Raw genomic sequence first — 14,962 nt, forward strand, 5'->3', positions numbered from 1 at the left:
ATGCCAAAAATAGTATTATTTGAAGTGAAATTAAAGGATACTCTGTCTTTTTATTGTCGAGTATAGTGAAAACTTGGCCTTCATTCACATGAGATTTTACATGTTTCCTCCACAGTTACATTCTTCTTCTAAATGGACTAGTTCTAGGTTTGTAGTTCAATTTTTTTCGGTTTTAGCTATGGCTACTGCCTCTTTTTTCCTTGTTGTAAGCTGCTTCTCATCAAGCATCTTCATTCCTCCATCCACAGCTCACAATGACATTAACAGCACTACAAGTGATGGTTTTGTCGTCGATCTGATCCACCATGACTCACCTTCTTCCCCTTTCTATGACCACAACATGACTAGCACTGATCGCTCCATATGGGCAGCTGACCGCTCTATTGCTCGCCTCAATTACCTGCTCTCAGTCACCTCATCCTCATCCTCGCTAGGTGATATCTCATCCAAATTAGTTCCTGAGTACTATGAATACATAATGATGTACTATCTGGGTGTCCCCTCTACTCTAGTATATGGCATTGCAGATACTGGAAGTGAACTCATATGGCTCCAATGCCTTCCATGCACACATTGTTACAACCAAACACCGCCTATTTTTGACCCAGCTGAGTCTTACACTTATGAAACAGTATCAAGTGATTCCCCAATTTGCAATGCTGTCAGGAGAATTTCCTGCAGGGAAGGTGACAAAAGTTGTTGCTATCAGCACACCTATGGTGATGGCACAACAACAAAAGGAACTCTCTCAACTGATGTATTTGCTTTTGAAGACCCCACAAGAACTATCGTTGAGGTTGGCTACTTGACCTTCGGCTGTTCCCATGACACCAAGGCGCGCCTTAAGGGGCACCAAGCTGGTGTCGTAGGCCTTAACCGGCATCCCAATTCGCTAGTCTCACAGCTGAAAGTTAAAAAGTTCTCATACTGCATGGTGATACCTGATGATCATGGATCAGGAAGTCGAATGTACTTTGGATCAAGGGCAGTCATTCTTGGTGGAAAAACTCCATTGCTGAAGGGGGACTACAGCCACTACTTTGTCACTCTCAAGGGCATCAGTGTTGGTGAAGAAAAGGTACCCCTCCCAGAGGGGATATTCAATATAAACTCAACTGGGACAGGAGGATTTATAATTGATTCTGGCACAACATACACAGTATTAAGGTCTGAAGCATACAATTCTTTAGTCAATACATTGAGCAATGCCATACATTTACCTTGGAGGAAATACAGGAGATTTGGAATATGCTTTGAGGGGAGATCTGATGAATTGGCCTCAGCAGGGCCAGATATAACTTTCCATTTTTATGGTGCAGACTTCATACTGACCAAGCGGACCACATATGTGGAAGTGGAGAAGGGGCTATGGTGCCTGGCCATGCTTTCGTCTAATAGCACTCGGAAACTCTCTATACTTGGAAATATTCAGCAGCAGAACTATCATGTTGGATATGACCTTGAAGCTCAGGTGGTTTCTTTTGCTCCAGTGGATTGTGCCACTTTCTAGTATAAACTTCTTTTGTATAAGCTCAAAAATAGTAGTCATGGCAAGTGAATGAGTAATAAGAAATTATATATTTTAAGGGTATGAATGTACATAGTGACTAAACCAAATCTTTCTGTGATTTCTACACTCTTGGAATGCTGGCTATTAACTGGCTCATATGGTATAAGAATAATTAAATACACCGTTGTTCCTGAAGAAAGGATACACACATCACATTTTTTGTCTCAGTTGATCATGGCTGCTGCCTCTTTCTTCCTCAGATCTGTGATCTTTCTCACATCAATATCTTCATTCCTCCAACCACACCCCATCATGACAATATTAGTACTATTAGCGATGGTTTTGTTGTACGTCTGATCCACCGAGACTCTGCTTTATCCCCCTTTTATGACCCCAATTTGAGCGTCAGCGATCGTGCCATACTGGCAGCTAATCGCTCCATTGCCCGTCCCAATTACCTCAACTCACTCACCTCCCAATCATTGGTTGAAGATTTATCCTCAAAATTGATTCCTGAGGAATTCACCTATGTAATGATGTACAACGTGGGAACCCCGCCTAGTCTGGTATATGCCATTGCTGACATATGCAGGAAGTGGCACAGTGTTTCAACCAAACACCACCTGTTTTCGACCCCTCCAAATCTTCCACCTACAGCACAGTACCATGGGATGCTCCAACCTGTTACCAGGCCGGGGGATATGCCTGCCATATTGATGAAGAAGATTGTTGCTATAGGATATCATATGGTAGTGGCAGTACATCAACTGAAGGAACAATTTCAATTGATGCATTTGCCTTTGAAGACAATAGGCAGAATATGGTTGATGTTTGTCACTTGGTGTTTGGCTGCTCAGATTATACAACTGGGACTTTTAAAGGCTATGAAGTTGGCATTGTAGGCCTTAACCAGGATTCACTCTCTTTAGTCTCATAGTTGAAAATAAAGAAGTTCGCCTACTGCATGGTTATACGTGATGACCGAAGATCAGGAAGCAGAATGTATTTTGGATCGCTCTCAGTGCTCATGGGTGGGCTAACCCCATTTCTGCAAGGAGTGAAGCTCTATTATGTCACTCATCTGGGGATCAGTGTTGGAGAAGAAAAGGTCCCCTTATGGGATATTCAATTGGACCTCAGAGGGGGGAGGATTTGTAGTTGATTCTGGCTCATCATTGACGATATTAAGGTCTGAAGCATTCGATCTTTTAGTCAATACGTTGAGCAGTGTGATACGTCTACCAGGAAAACAATGTAACTCTAGACACTTCAGGGTATTAAGGGCTCTATTTTCACCCTGGAAACCCGAAATCTTTTTGTAAAAATTTAATAACAGATGACTTTTTAAATTTGATTTAATATTTTTCTTTAATTCTACACTTCCTGAAATTGATTTTAGACATATAAAATATTAAAAAATATGTTTTTTTGAGGGAGATATGATTTTTCAAATTCGTACCTACGGCACGTGATGGATTCTGAATATCTGATTAACTGAAGTGTTTTAAAAATATTTTTGAGTACTATCTAACTTGGATTCATTTTTTATGTGATACAAACACTTTGAAAAATGTGTGTGATTTTTTGTATGATTTTATGTGATCTCTTATTATTTTTTTAAAAATTCGTTTATGCATGTCATTATTTTTTTTTACATAATCTAGACTTTGTAGAACTTTTGGATGTCTTTGCTGCAATTTGTCATTTGAATGAGTGCGGTTTTTGATATGTTGTTCTAAAAGTGTAAGTGTTGTTTCCTGAAATTTTTCGTAATTAAATTCCACTCCAAGACATTTTTTTTAGAAATTATTTTGTGATGCTCCCTTTTCTAATTGCATGCTGATGATCTTGTACTTTACTTGAAATTATTGTTATTTTTTTGAGTCATTTGACTTAACTTGACTCAATTTTGACTTTGGTACTGCATATTAGACATAATGAAGATGTTATGTAATTTATACTTGTCCTAACCACCCTAACATTTTCGGAGGAATCTTATCAATTATGCATATTATCTAGGTACACTCTCTATCACCTACTTTTTGGAATTTTATGAACATGCATGTTGTTGTGAGTCATATCTATATCTATGTTTGATGTAATCCTTTGGTGCTTAGATGTATGTTCAATTTGTTCTAATTAAATACATGTCATGCATGTGCTATATTTCTGTGCTAATTTTAATGTCTTATGATAGCGCTTAAGAGGCAGTCTAGATACACATCCAAACCCTCCTTTGCGATTGTGATTTGATTTCTTTTTTGGCATACTAGTTCTAAAATCACCTTAGCCTATTTAGGTACCTTCAATTAATTGATTAATTGTCACTTTTCCCTCAACTTAGTCAATAAAGACTTTTTTAGGGCTTAGAGGGGTGTTACCTCTTAGATGTACCTTTCCAATAGGTAACCTGATCCCCGAACTAAGACTCGGGTTTTTCAAGACTTACTTTTCCAAAACTATGAAATCACTTCTTTAAGATTTTCTTTTTTGTTTTATTTTCCCTTTTAAAATAAAATAAAATAAGTAGCGACTCCAATTTTTTTAAAACTAATGTTTTACTAATAAAAATGAGTCTTGTCATTGAATGGGGACGCACATAAAAAATATAGGTCTACACTATATGGGTCCACATTATATCTTTCCCACAAGATATGACAACAACACACAAAGGCACACGTGAGACTTATAGGGCACCAACCCCAACTTATTTTATTAGATAACTGAATAAGCATACAAGATTTGGGCCACACTCCCACAATAATCTCAATGAGATTAAGTTTCCCTCACATCTCCCTCTCTAGATCTCACTCCTTGTCAAGGAGGCTCGGTCCTCCTTTTATAGAGTGGTCACCAGCCACTCCTTATCAGACTAGGAGTACACATCCTAGTTCTACTAGGACTCTTACTAATAGGTTTTGGTACACCCACTCCTACTAGGACTTAGAGTCCTAGTCCCACTGACTACAATTACAATAGACATCAAGACTCCTTCTCGTGCTTAGCTTGCAATCCCACTTTGAGTCCAACTCTTCATGTTGTTGTGGCATGCATCTATATATGTGGTTGGTGTGCATGTCATGCTTTCTTTTGGCCTAAATGTTCAGATTGCATCCATGTCAAGGCAACATGCTGCTGCATCCGCGACATTGCTCCTTTGTGTATTGCATTGTGCCCATGGCTCACCAAGTCATCTCCTTCCGCAAGGCATTGCTCCCTTGTGTCACCTTGTTATTGTCATGTCACTCATGAGACCAAGGTGCCGCCCCATGAAGCCTTAGTGTTTCTTCATGAAGCCTTAGTGCTGCATGGTTCGTGTATGTCAAGGGGCTAATACTAGTCCTCTTATATGGATTTGACCTTCCTAAGGATGTTTCCACAGAAGAGGCGAGAGGTTTTATCCTTTGATAGGAAAAGTGACCAATAAAAACGAATCACGATGAGTATATAATGGTGGTTTGCGTATAAAGAATTTTTTAGAGACATTACATTTGGTAGTGTCGGTGGATCAATTGAGAGAATAGCACCTAGCGATGGAGGAGTGGATGGCCCTAATGGCAAGACAGTGGAAAGAGCAGTAAGATGAGCATTGCAAGCAAATAGAGGCCTTCATCTCCGCTACTGAAGCTTTGCAATGGGGAAATCGGATACTCAATGTTGTTGTAGTAGCTCGGAACCCTCAATACACATTGATTCTAAGTTAATCGGTAGATTATAGCCTCCTCTCCAACTGGCCACACCTACTGATGAACCGGTGTTGGTGCCACACCCAATCCCCACCCTGAAAAAGAGGAACTCAACATGGTTCCTTCGCTCGCAAGAAAAAAAAAAAAACTAGTTCACATTCTAGCAATGGCCAGGTTGAGGACAGCTTGATGTGGACTGTCATGTGAGTCTTATGGTATATCCCTTTTCGTCTCACAAATCGACCAATATGGACCCAGAACACAACCTTTTGGAATCTTGAACAACACGACGACCATGTCGTTCATGCACAACATCCTAAGGTAAGAGGCACCACAACATTTCTTAATGCTCAAATTCAAACATGTATAATGGAATATTTGGAGATCCCTTCAATCACTTGATGCTCTTTCGCCAAGTAATGACTCTTAAAAGCAAAAATGATCCTTTATTATGTAAAGTGTTTCTGTCAAGTTTGTAGGGGCCTTTTCTCTTGGTTCCCCGACTATCGATTAACTGGATCAATTCATTTCGTGGGTTATCTGAAATCTTTGCCAACCAGTATTTGTGTTCATGAGACGGAAGCAAGCCGTTGCTCGTTTATTTCATGTGAAAATGGAGCGATGAGAGTTTATCCATAGTTTCATGAAAAGATTTGAGGGAGCAATATTTTAACTGGATAGGGTCAGCATGGACACGGTTATGCAGGCCATCTTTCCAAATACTCCATTTTCCCATTCCATATCTCTAAATCCTCTCGGGTTTATAGACGAACTGTTCCAAAGGGCTAACAAATACTCAATGTTGGAAGATGACCTTCGTGTTGCAACAAAGCAAGGTGGCCTTAACCTAGGATGAAGGTCATCGCCACACAAGGGACTCTACCAATCGATGGAGGGACAAAACTTTTTCTCAACAGAACCAGTGAAGACGAACAAACTATGAATGAGGATTCGACCGAGGACGCCCTTATACTGCCCTTACCATGTCTTATTCTCGCCTCCTTCCAGTGATCGAGGGAATGGAAGGATTCACCTAGTCATAATCTATGAGAAGGGACTCAAATAATGCGATCTATTGATCATGCTTTTGTAACTATCATACCATGTCTTATTCTCGTCTCCTTCCGGTGATCGAGGGAATGGAAGGATTCACCTAGTCATAATCTATGAGAAGGGACTCAAATAATGCGATCTATTGATCATGCTCTTGTAACTATCATACCATGTCTTATTCTCGCCTCCTTCCCGTGATCGAGGGAATGGAAGGATTCACCTAGTCATAATCTATGAGGAGGGACTCAAATAATGCGATTGGTTGATCATGCTTTTGCAACTATAATCAAGACAATGACCATTCCATGGATGATTGTCAAAACTTCAAAAACACCTAGTTGAAAGCATGGTGCAAGCTAAGAAGTTGAGGTTCTATGTAAAGGAGTGTAAGTCGTATCAAGAGGAATAGACTACATTAGACATTGTCATTGTCGTACTAGAAACTCGTCTAGTAATCAATGTGATCAATGTCAAAGGTTCGGAAATATCATACACACACCAACCGAAGAACTTAACCCTATGATTAACCCGTGGCCTTTCTCTTTATGGGGAATATATATAGTCGGACCTCTACCAACCACACCCTCTCAAAAGAAATTCCTTCTTGTTGCCACCGACTATTTCACTAATCGAGTAGAAGGATAGCGATCTCATCAAGTTTGTGTGGAAAAGCATATTATGCCGATTTAGTATTCCTCATGCTATTTTATCTGATAATGAGCCTCAATTTGACAGTGCAAAGTTCAAACAGTTCTGCTCAAAATATGGTGTACGCAACTCATTCTCTTCTCCCTGTTTTCCCAATGGCCAAGCAGAAGCAGACCAGGCAGACTACATATGTGGAAGGGAAAAAGGGGCTATGGTGCCTGGCCATGCTTTCGTCTAATAGCCTTTGGAAAGTCTCTATACTTGGAAATATTCAGCAGCAGAACTATTATGTTGGATATGACCTTGAAGCTCAGGTGGTTTCTTTTTCTCCAGTGGATTGTGCCAATTTCTAGTATAGACTTCGAGCCTTTTCTTGAGAAGCATTGAATCTAAGATTAGTAATCAGAATAATCAGTTCACCAAAACATAAAAAATAGTAGTCATGGCAAGTGAATGAGTAATGAGAAAGTATATATTTCAAGGGTGTGAATGTACATAGTGACTAAACTCAATCTTTCTGTGATTTTTACCCTCCTGGAATGCTGGCTATTAACTGGTACATATAGTCCCAGTATGATCAAATACACCCTTGTTCCCATAGAAAGGATGCGCCCAGACATCACATTATTTGTCTCAGTTGATCATGGGTGCTGCCTCTTTCTTCCTCAGAGCTGTAATCTTTCTAATATCAAGTATCCTCATTCCTCCAACCACACCCCATCACGACAATATTAGTACTATTAGTGACGGTTTTGTGGTACATCTGATCCACCGTGACTCTCCTTCATCCCCCTTTTATGACCCCAATTTGAGCACCAGTGATCGGGCCATTCTGGCAGCTAACCGCTCCATAGCCCGTCTCAGGTACCTCAACTCACATACGTCCCAATCCTTGGTTGAAGATTTGTCCCCAAAATTGATTCCTGAGGGATTCAGCTATATAATGATGTACAATGTGGGAAGCCCCCCTCATCTAATATATGCCGTTCCTGACACAGGAAGTGGACTCATATGGCATCAGTGCCTTCCATGCAGAAAGTGTTTCGAACAAACGTCACCTATTTTCGACCCCTCCAAATCTTCCACCTACAACACAGTACCGTCTGATTCTCCAGCCTGTGAGGAGACCTGGGCATTTCCCTGCGGTAGTGATGAAAAAGATTGTTGCTATATGATAGAATATGGTGATGGTGGTACTTCAACTGGAGGAACTCTTTCAAGTGATGCATTTGCCTTTGAAGACTCTAACCAGAATAAGGTTGATGTTGGCCACTTGGTGTTTGGCTGCTCCGATTATACAATTGGGACTTTTAAAGGCTACGAAGCTGGTGTTGTAGGCCTTAACCGGGATCCACACTCTTTAGTCTCACAGTTGAAAATAAAGAAGTTCTCCTACTGCATGGTGATACGTGATGATCAAGGATCGGGAAGCAGAATGTATTTCGGATCGCTCTCAGTGCTCATGGGTGGACAAACTCCATTTCTACAAGGAGAGCATATCTATTACTATGTCACTCTTCTGGGAATCAGTGTTGGAGACGAAAAGGCCCCCTTCCCAGATGGGATATTTGATATGACCTCAGAGGGAGGAGGATTTATAGTTGATTCTGGCTCAGAATTCACGGTATTAAGGTCTGAAGCATTCAATCTTTTAGTCTATATGTTGAGCAAAGTAATACGTTTACCAGGAAAACAATATAACTCTGGACGCTACAGGATGTGCTTCGAGGGGAGTTTTGATGAACTGGATGCTGCAGGACCCGACATAACTTTCCATTTTGATGGTGCAGATGTCATGCTAACAAAGCAGACTACATACATAGAAGCACAAGAGGGGCTATGGTGCCTTGCAATGCTACCTTCTGAAGGGCTTGAAGAGATGTCCCTGCTTGGAAGCTTTCAGCAAATGAACTATTATGTTGGATATGACCTTGATGCTGGGTTCATTTCTTTTGCTCCTGTGGACTGTGCCGCCTCCTAATGGAAAACTATATTTGTATCAAGTGTTAACCTTAGGATTAGGCACATTATTGCATTGCATTAATAGCTTTAATAAACTCGATTGACGTGTTTCTGGAGTCTGGACCATTAGGTGCAGAAAATGCTGTGAATATGAAATCTATACCACAATAGCAATGAGGTTACTTGTAGATGTAGACCAGAAAATCATGAGGGGACCCCGTAAGGGCTCCATTGTGGTTAGAATATAGATTGAGGGTCACTTGTTAGCTGCAAAAAGTTGGTGTAAGGGAGATGAAGATGCATAAGTACGAAACCAATCATTCATGCTTGCTGTTTCAAGTAATGTTAGGTGTGGCCCTCATCTAGATATCAATAAAAACAAGCAGTGGCATCCATGATTTGGAAGAGGTTTCATCTCATATGAGGACTGTTAAGAAAACAGCTCCAGTGACCAAGCACCAAATCACAGTACATGGGTTCCACAAGATTGTGAATGTTTACCATTACAAAGCACAAGGGAATACAGAGGCTGGATATGGGTGGTTTCCCCAAAACATCAAAAGGATCATTGAAATTCAACTACCTTAAAGCATACAACTAGTCTTAATAAGTAAAATTTTCAAAACTATAATATGGTATTTAGATTGACTACCAAATTTACAAAACAAAAGAATAACTTAAATTCAGATAAATATCAAATTCAAGTCACGTCTAAAATCTATCACAAGAAGCCAAGCCATCAGCAATCTTCTGCTCTGCTACAAATCCATGCATGGAAGTCTCTTAAGATGTGGGAGTCTGAGGGTCAGTTGCTGAATTTTGTGGGGGAAGCAACTGAGGGCCCTTTGGAGAAGGAGAAGGAGAGAGTTCGCCTCCAGGGGGTAGGTCAGCAAGACAAGCAAGAACTCGACGAATACTGACAGACCGGGCTGGTTTGAACCTGTGAGATCTCTTCGGGTTCTTGGAGAAGATGTTGGAAGACTTGGAAAGGATCAGATAAACCAAAGCTTGGACAAGAACAAACATGCCCACCTTCAACACCATGTCTGCTAAGCTGCTCTCAAAGGCCATGGCTGAAGATTAGCTAGACTAATTGATTTTGTAAGGCTGATTGGATCGGAGAGAAGTGAATGAAAATTGTTCCATGCAAAGTCTCTTATATAAAAGGGGAAGCCGACCTCTCTGACTTTTCAGCTCATCCAACTTAGATCCACATGGATAACAAAATATTCAAATGAATGGTGTCATGTGTGGTGCAGGGCAAAATAAAAGTAAAACCAAAGGTGCTCTAGGTGGAAGCAGAGAAGTTTCTCACTTTCCCTCATTGAGGGCCTCAAGTCTGGTCATTGTCTGACTTGTGGGTCTTCTTGGAAGTTGATTGAGGAAGCTTCATTCAAGGGGAGTTTGATCAGAATGTTGAAGATGTGGCAAACAGTGAAAAAAAAAAAAGAGAAGGGTTTGGCAGAGCTTGTTTCCAAGTGTGTGGGTGTGACTGCATGTTGGATTTTTGCTTGTACAACACGAGTGGCAGCCTGGGTGTCCGTGTCACAGTCCAGATCCAACAGATAGAGTCCGTGCCGTGTTGCTTCCGTGGATATAAATATTGGAATCCATCATCCATATCGCTTTGCTTTTGTCCACCGCCCACATGATGTAAAATGAAAATGAAATATATATTAAATAAAAAATAAAAAAAATAAAAAAACCAAAAGAAACGTGTCTTGACTCTTGACTACTACAATAGCATATGCTTAATATAAGCATAGAACCATCTAGTGGGCTAATTGACAAGCAGCCTGAGGACAAAGGAAGCACACCCACAGTGGGCAATGTATTCCTTATCTTTAAGTAAGAATTATCTCAAATTTTATATACAATTTTATAACCCAAAATCGAAAATCCCTTTAAAGAATTTTCAGTATCCAATCATCTGCCAAAGAATTGGGTCTAATGAGAAAATCATGGTCTTGCTCGAATGCACCCACCGGGTTAGAATGATGGGATAAATGTTGGTAAGATGGAGCTGGACCCTTACAAACGTGTGAAAGATGCTCATCTAGATGAAGTGAAGGACACAACAAGACTTTGAATATTTTCCCACAATGATGATAATTGGCAGTTTGATGGCCTTGCAGTGGCTGCAGTCTGGCAATTAAAATGCAATAGAGAAAAAAAGGGGGGGAAAAAAAGCAGCTTGACCTTGGAAATTTATTAACCAAAAACATGATAGAAACTAGTTCACAAGAGCATCATTACAAAGCAAAGAGTTCCTTCCCCATTGCTGCAGAAAACAACAGAGAGAGAATACAGATCACACATAACATTGGGTTATTAGACCGCCTTCCTCTGTAGATTTACACTTCATTAGACGAGGTATGGTGATAAAATACCCCTCAGATTCCATGTAACAGTCAGCTATACATTACCTGCAAACAGATGAAAAGGGAGAAGTTAAACCCACCTGGTAAGGGATCTAGATTAGTATGTTGAAAAAAAAAAACTTTAATTGAACTGATAAGAACAACAGATGCTCCATTTCTAAGGATTAACAGACGACACAATTTTGCAGTTGAGCACCTTTATCATTCAGATGGATTCAAAGGAACTCACAAAGCAGTCTGTTGGGGAAGAGTCTCCCCAAGGCTCTTTCACCTGTGGTGCGGTGTTAATAGTCTTGAGAAGCATTCAGATTCAAGATGGGAGGTCACTGAATGCTGTCGTATGAGTCATGCATCATCACACTACAATCCTTTTTTATCTTTATAGTGTGTATATGAGATGAAGGCTGGATTATATAAATCTATCATCCCTAGGACTAATGACACCTACAGAAATCACAAAAAGAATTGCAACTCCAACTTTTTGAAACTTAATCTTCCTCTTAGAGAAATGTTCAACATTGTTGTAAAATTGCCAAACATATTTGAGTCTCAGCTGAAATCAAGTTCAAAGAAAGAAGCAGACACCTAATCATCAGCCGACCAACTCAATTGAAGTCCCCAATTTGTAGGTGAATAAAGGAAAACCGCCTCAACAATGTTTTCCTTAAAACATGCACCCATCATTTTTGTCCATCTTTATGAGATTTCCCAGTTAAATTCATCTAGATTTCAATTTCTTCAATGTAAATTCCATTCATAGGGCCCATAAGTAATTACATGTGGCCTATCTTCTTTTGCAAGCCCATGATTACCATGACTGCTCCTTGCAGCTTATACAGTCAACCCCTTCAATACCAAACATAATAAAAGAAGATGGCCAAAAGATTAGAAGTCCAGACCTCATGGATCTTCCTCCACTATAAGCTTACCCATTCATGTGATGTCTCTTATTGCTTCCTTCACCTTGCCATCCATAAGAAATTACAATGTGCTTTACCTAACCTTGCAAGTTCTACTTATTAACAATCATGTTGAACTAAGACACCAGGAATAAAAGCTTAAAACTTCTTACCTGCCCACAGTGATCTTCACCCTTTCAAGGCTATGTTTGGTTTCTGGAAAGTTTGCGGGAAAATGCAAAGGAAAGAAAATAGAGAACAAAAGTAGAAGGAAAAAAAAAGTAAAAGAAAATAAAAAATAGATTTAAAATCAATAAATTATTTTTATATTCTACTTCACACTCATTTCATTTATTTAATTCTTCTATATAAAGATTAAATAATTTAAAAATATATAAGTTGCTTACTAATTTTAATTATATTTAACTTTCTTTTGTACTTTTCATAGTAAAACCAAACATAAGAAAATCATTTTCCTTAACATTTTTTTTCTTTCCTTACCACTTTCTGAGAACCAAACATAGTCTTAAACTTGCTCAAAACTTCTTATTCTACCCACACTAATCTTCACCCATTCAAGCAAGCGACATTTAAACTTGTCCCCTTCACCATCCATGAGAAGTTCCTGAGCACATAATCTAACTTTATATCCACAAACTTTGGATAGACTATGAGAATAAAAAGTTAATTTGAACTTAACAAGGTAATCTTTCCTTTCCTTTTCCTTTTTCCATTTTTGGATAAGAAACAAGAAGAGGATAAATAGAAAGGAGGTAATCACATAGAAGGATGAGAAGTCTTTAAGGCAAAATGAGGTGCAAGAAGAAAGATAATGGGAGAAAAGAAAAAGAAGTAAAGAACAATGCCTCAATCTAGTAACATAAGATGGATAAGCTCAATGGGGGAGAAAGCACCCATTAAACTCCTTAAAAGAGGAGTTGTCTGCTCTATTGGCCAGCATATCAGCATCTTTTTTAGCCAACCTAGCTTAACTAGTTAGGTTTGATGATTCTAAGCTTTAACTTCCTCTAAAAAAAGAATACTATTTAAACCTGCACCATTCCAAACAATTGAACTTCTAAAAGAAGAACCATCCTGGGAAACAACAAATTTGACAGAGTATACAGATCCTCCAGTGGCACAAGCTCTTCCCATCAAGGCTGGGTTGCAAGAAGTCCATTTTGGGCTAGCAGGGTCTAATGTCTAATATCATTACTCCACGAGTTTGGTTTACTTGGTTTAAGCTCTAAGGAATGAGTCGTCAATCCCAATTCCAACTGGAATCGATGTGGGAATGCAACTGAAACCCAGTTGGTGTAAGGCCTCTACTGCAGCCAAATTCTACCTTCCTCTTGTTTGCAGTTAGGTCTCCAGATAAACAAAACTTCTAGGCCCCAGAAAACTACTTCAAAGCAAAACATCATGGACCAATCACTCTAACATTATGGATAACATGGACAGTGAACCAGTACTAGCAATAGCACCCAGAAACCCATTACAGAGAGGTGCATCCCACAATTTGCACTACTCTCCATCTGAAGAACTAGAGAATAGGATCAAACTCTGATATGGTGCTCATCCAGGTGACATACATCAGTTCAATTGGAATTTCAATATAGTTAAATAGATCAATTGCATAAATGAGAAATTGGAGTATGGGAGAGGGTGAAAGCAGTTAAAACACACCTCAAGATGAAGCCGAAACAGAACCCGATACCCTAACTTCAGGCATCATAGCATCAGCATCCTCATTCGCCACAGCACCGGCCCCAAAATCTGCATCACCACCACCGCCGCCACCGCCGCCAACCAAAACCTGACGAGGCCAGCTGGAAACAGTCTCCACACTGTTATCAGGCCCTAGACTTTCACCCTGTGCCTGCGCCTGCCCCTCCGCAGACAAGGCCGGAAAGACCAGCCTATTCCTCCGGGCAATGTGCCTCAAAGTACTCCCCAGCCCAAACAGCTCATGGTCCTCCATCAAATCCCCAAAGGTCATCGTGACGGTCGCCCCCGCATCCCCCGAATCCTCACCCTCATCCGTGGGGAGCCGAAACCGACACAGCGGACACGAATTCTGCTGCGAGAGCCAGGGGAGAATACAATCAGAATGGTAGATATGGTTGCAGGGAAGCCGCTTGGCTTCAACGTCGACGACGAACTGATCCTTGCAGACGGCACAGAACAAAATGGGATCGAGTTGGAGGAAGGAGGGAGTGATTTTGAAGGTAGGGAGGGCTTCGAGGGAAGCCCTGGAGGCGGCGACGGAATTGGGATTGAGGTAGCGAGGAGGGGGGAGGTCGCTGCTGTCATTTCCGTCGTTGTTGGTGTCGGAGGGATGGGTGAGGTGGTGAATGAGGCGGTGGAGGTAGGGGCTGTCGAGGAGGAAGTTTTCGGAATGGAAGGAGAAGTTGGGGGCGGTGGGGTTGGGGTTGGGGTTGGGGTTGGGGGAGTCCATTTCTTCGAGGAAGTCGCTGTGGCAGTGGGGACAGAGGAGGGTGGGGGAGGAGGAGGAGGACGGGGAGAGGGTGACGCTCATGTCGCACTCGTGGCACCAGTAGGTGCGGCGGTCAATGGCGGTGGCGGCGGTGGGAGTGGTGGGGGTGGTGGCGGCGGTGGCCGACATGACGTCACCTGAGACAGAGGGTGGTTTGGGGGTGAGAGGAAGAGAGAGAAAGAAGGAAAACCAAAAATGTTGTTTGGATCCAGAAGGCTCAAGGGTTGAGAGTTGTTTTTGGTGACGGGGGTTGGATTAGTTTGAATGAGACGGTGGGTAGTCCAGACTCCAAACAGACTTGACGGTGACACTATTTTTATTATTAT

General features: G+C 40.9%; 4 protein-coding genes across 4 annotated transcripts; 3 read left to right on the top strand and 1 right to left on the bottom strand.

The window, feature by feature from the left end:
- The first annotated feature begins 46 nt into the window (after positions 1 to 46).
- LOC104881344 (aspartic proteinase CDR1) lies at positions 47 to 1,748 on the top strand. Its single transcript, XM_010661246.3, has one exon. It carries the CDS (start codon positions 89 to 91, stop codon positions 1,508 to 1,510), a length of 1,422 nt encoding a protein of 473 aa, XP_010659548.1. The 5' UTR covers positions 47 to 88; the 3' UTR covers positions 1,511 to 1,748.
- On the top strand, positions 1,595 to 7,436 carry LOC109123695 (uncharacterized). The gene is made up of 3 exons (XM_059742029.1): positions 1,595 to 1,624; positions 1,711 to 2,408; positions 6,887 to 7,436. Exons 1-3 carry the CDS (start codon positions 1,595 to 1,597, stop codon positions 7,248 to 7,250), a joined length of 1,092 nt encoding a protein of 363 aa, XP_059598012.1. The 3' UTR covers positions 7,251 to 7,436.
- A 66-nt stretch (positions 7,437 to 7,502) lies between these two features.
- On the top strand, positions 7,503 to 9,987 carry LOC104881343 (probable aspartic protease At2g35615). Its single transcript, XM_019224581.2, has 2 exons — positions 7,503 to 8,529; positions 8,614 to 9,987. The coding sequence occupies exons 1-2, from the start codon at positions 7,541 to 7,543 to the stop codon at positions 8,876 to 8,878; spliced, it is 1,254 nt and encodes a 417-aa protein (XP_019080126.1). The 5' UTR covers positions 7,503 to 7,540; the 3' UTR covers positions 8,879 to 9,987.
- LOC100244303 (E3 ubiquitin-protein ligase RING1-like) lies at positions 9,335 to 14,926 on the bottom strand. Its single transcript, XM_002271026.4, has 2 exons — positions 13,826 to 14,926; positions 9,335 to 11,285 (listed from the first exon to the last, which is right to left on the bottom strand). Exon 1 carries the CDS (start codon positions 14,763 to 14,765, stop codon positions 13,827 to 13,829), a length of 939 nt encoding a protein of 312 aa, XP_002271062.1. The 5' UTR covers positions 14,766 to 14,926; the 3' UTR covers positions 9,335 to 11,285; position 13,826.
- Positions 14,927 to 14,962: the final 36 nt, after the last annotated feature.

This window comes from Vitis vinifera, chromosome 13 (assembly GCF_030704535.1).
Source record: "Vitis vinifera cultivar Pinot Noir 40024 chromosome 13, ASM3070453v1".
Classification (NCBI taxonomy): domain Eukaryota; kingdom Viridiplantae; phylum Streptophyta; class Magnoliopsida; order Vitales; family Vitaceae; genus Vitis; species Vitis vinifera.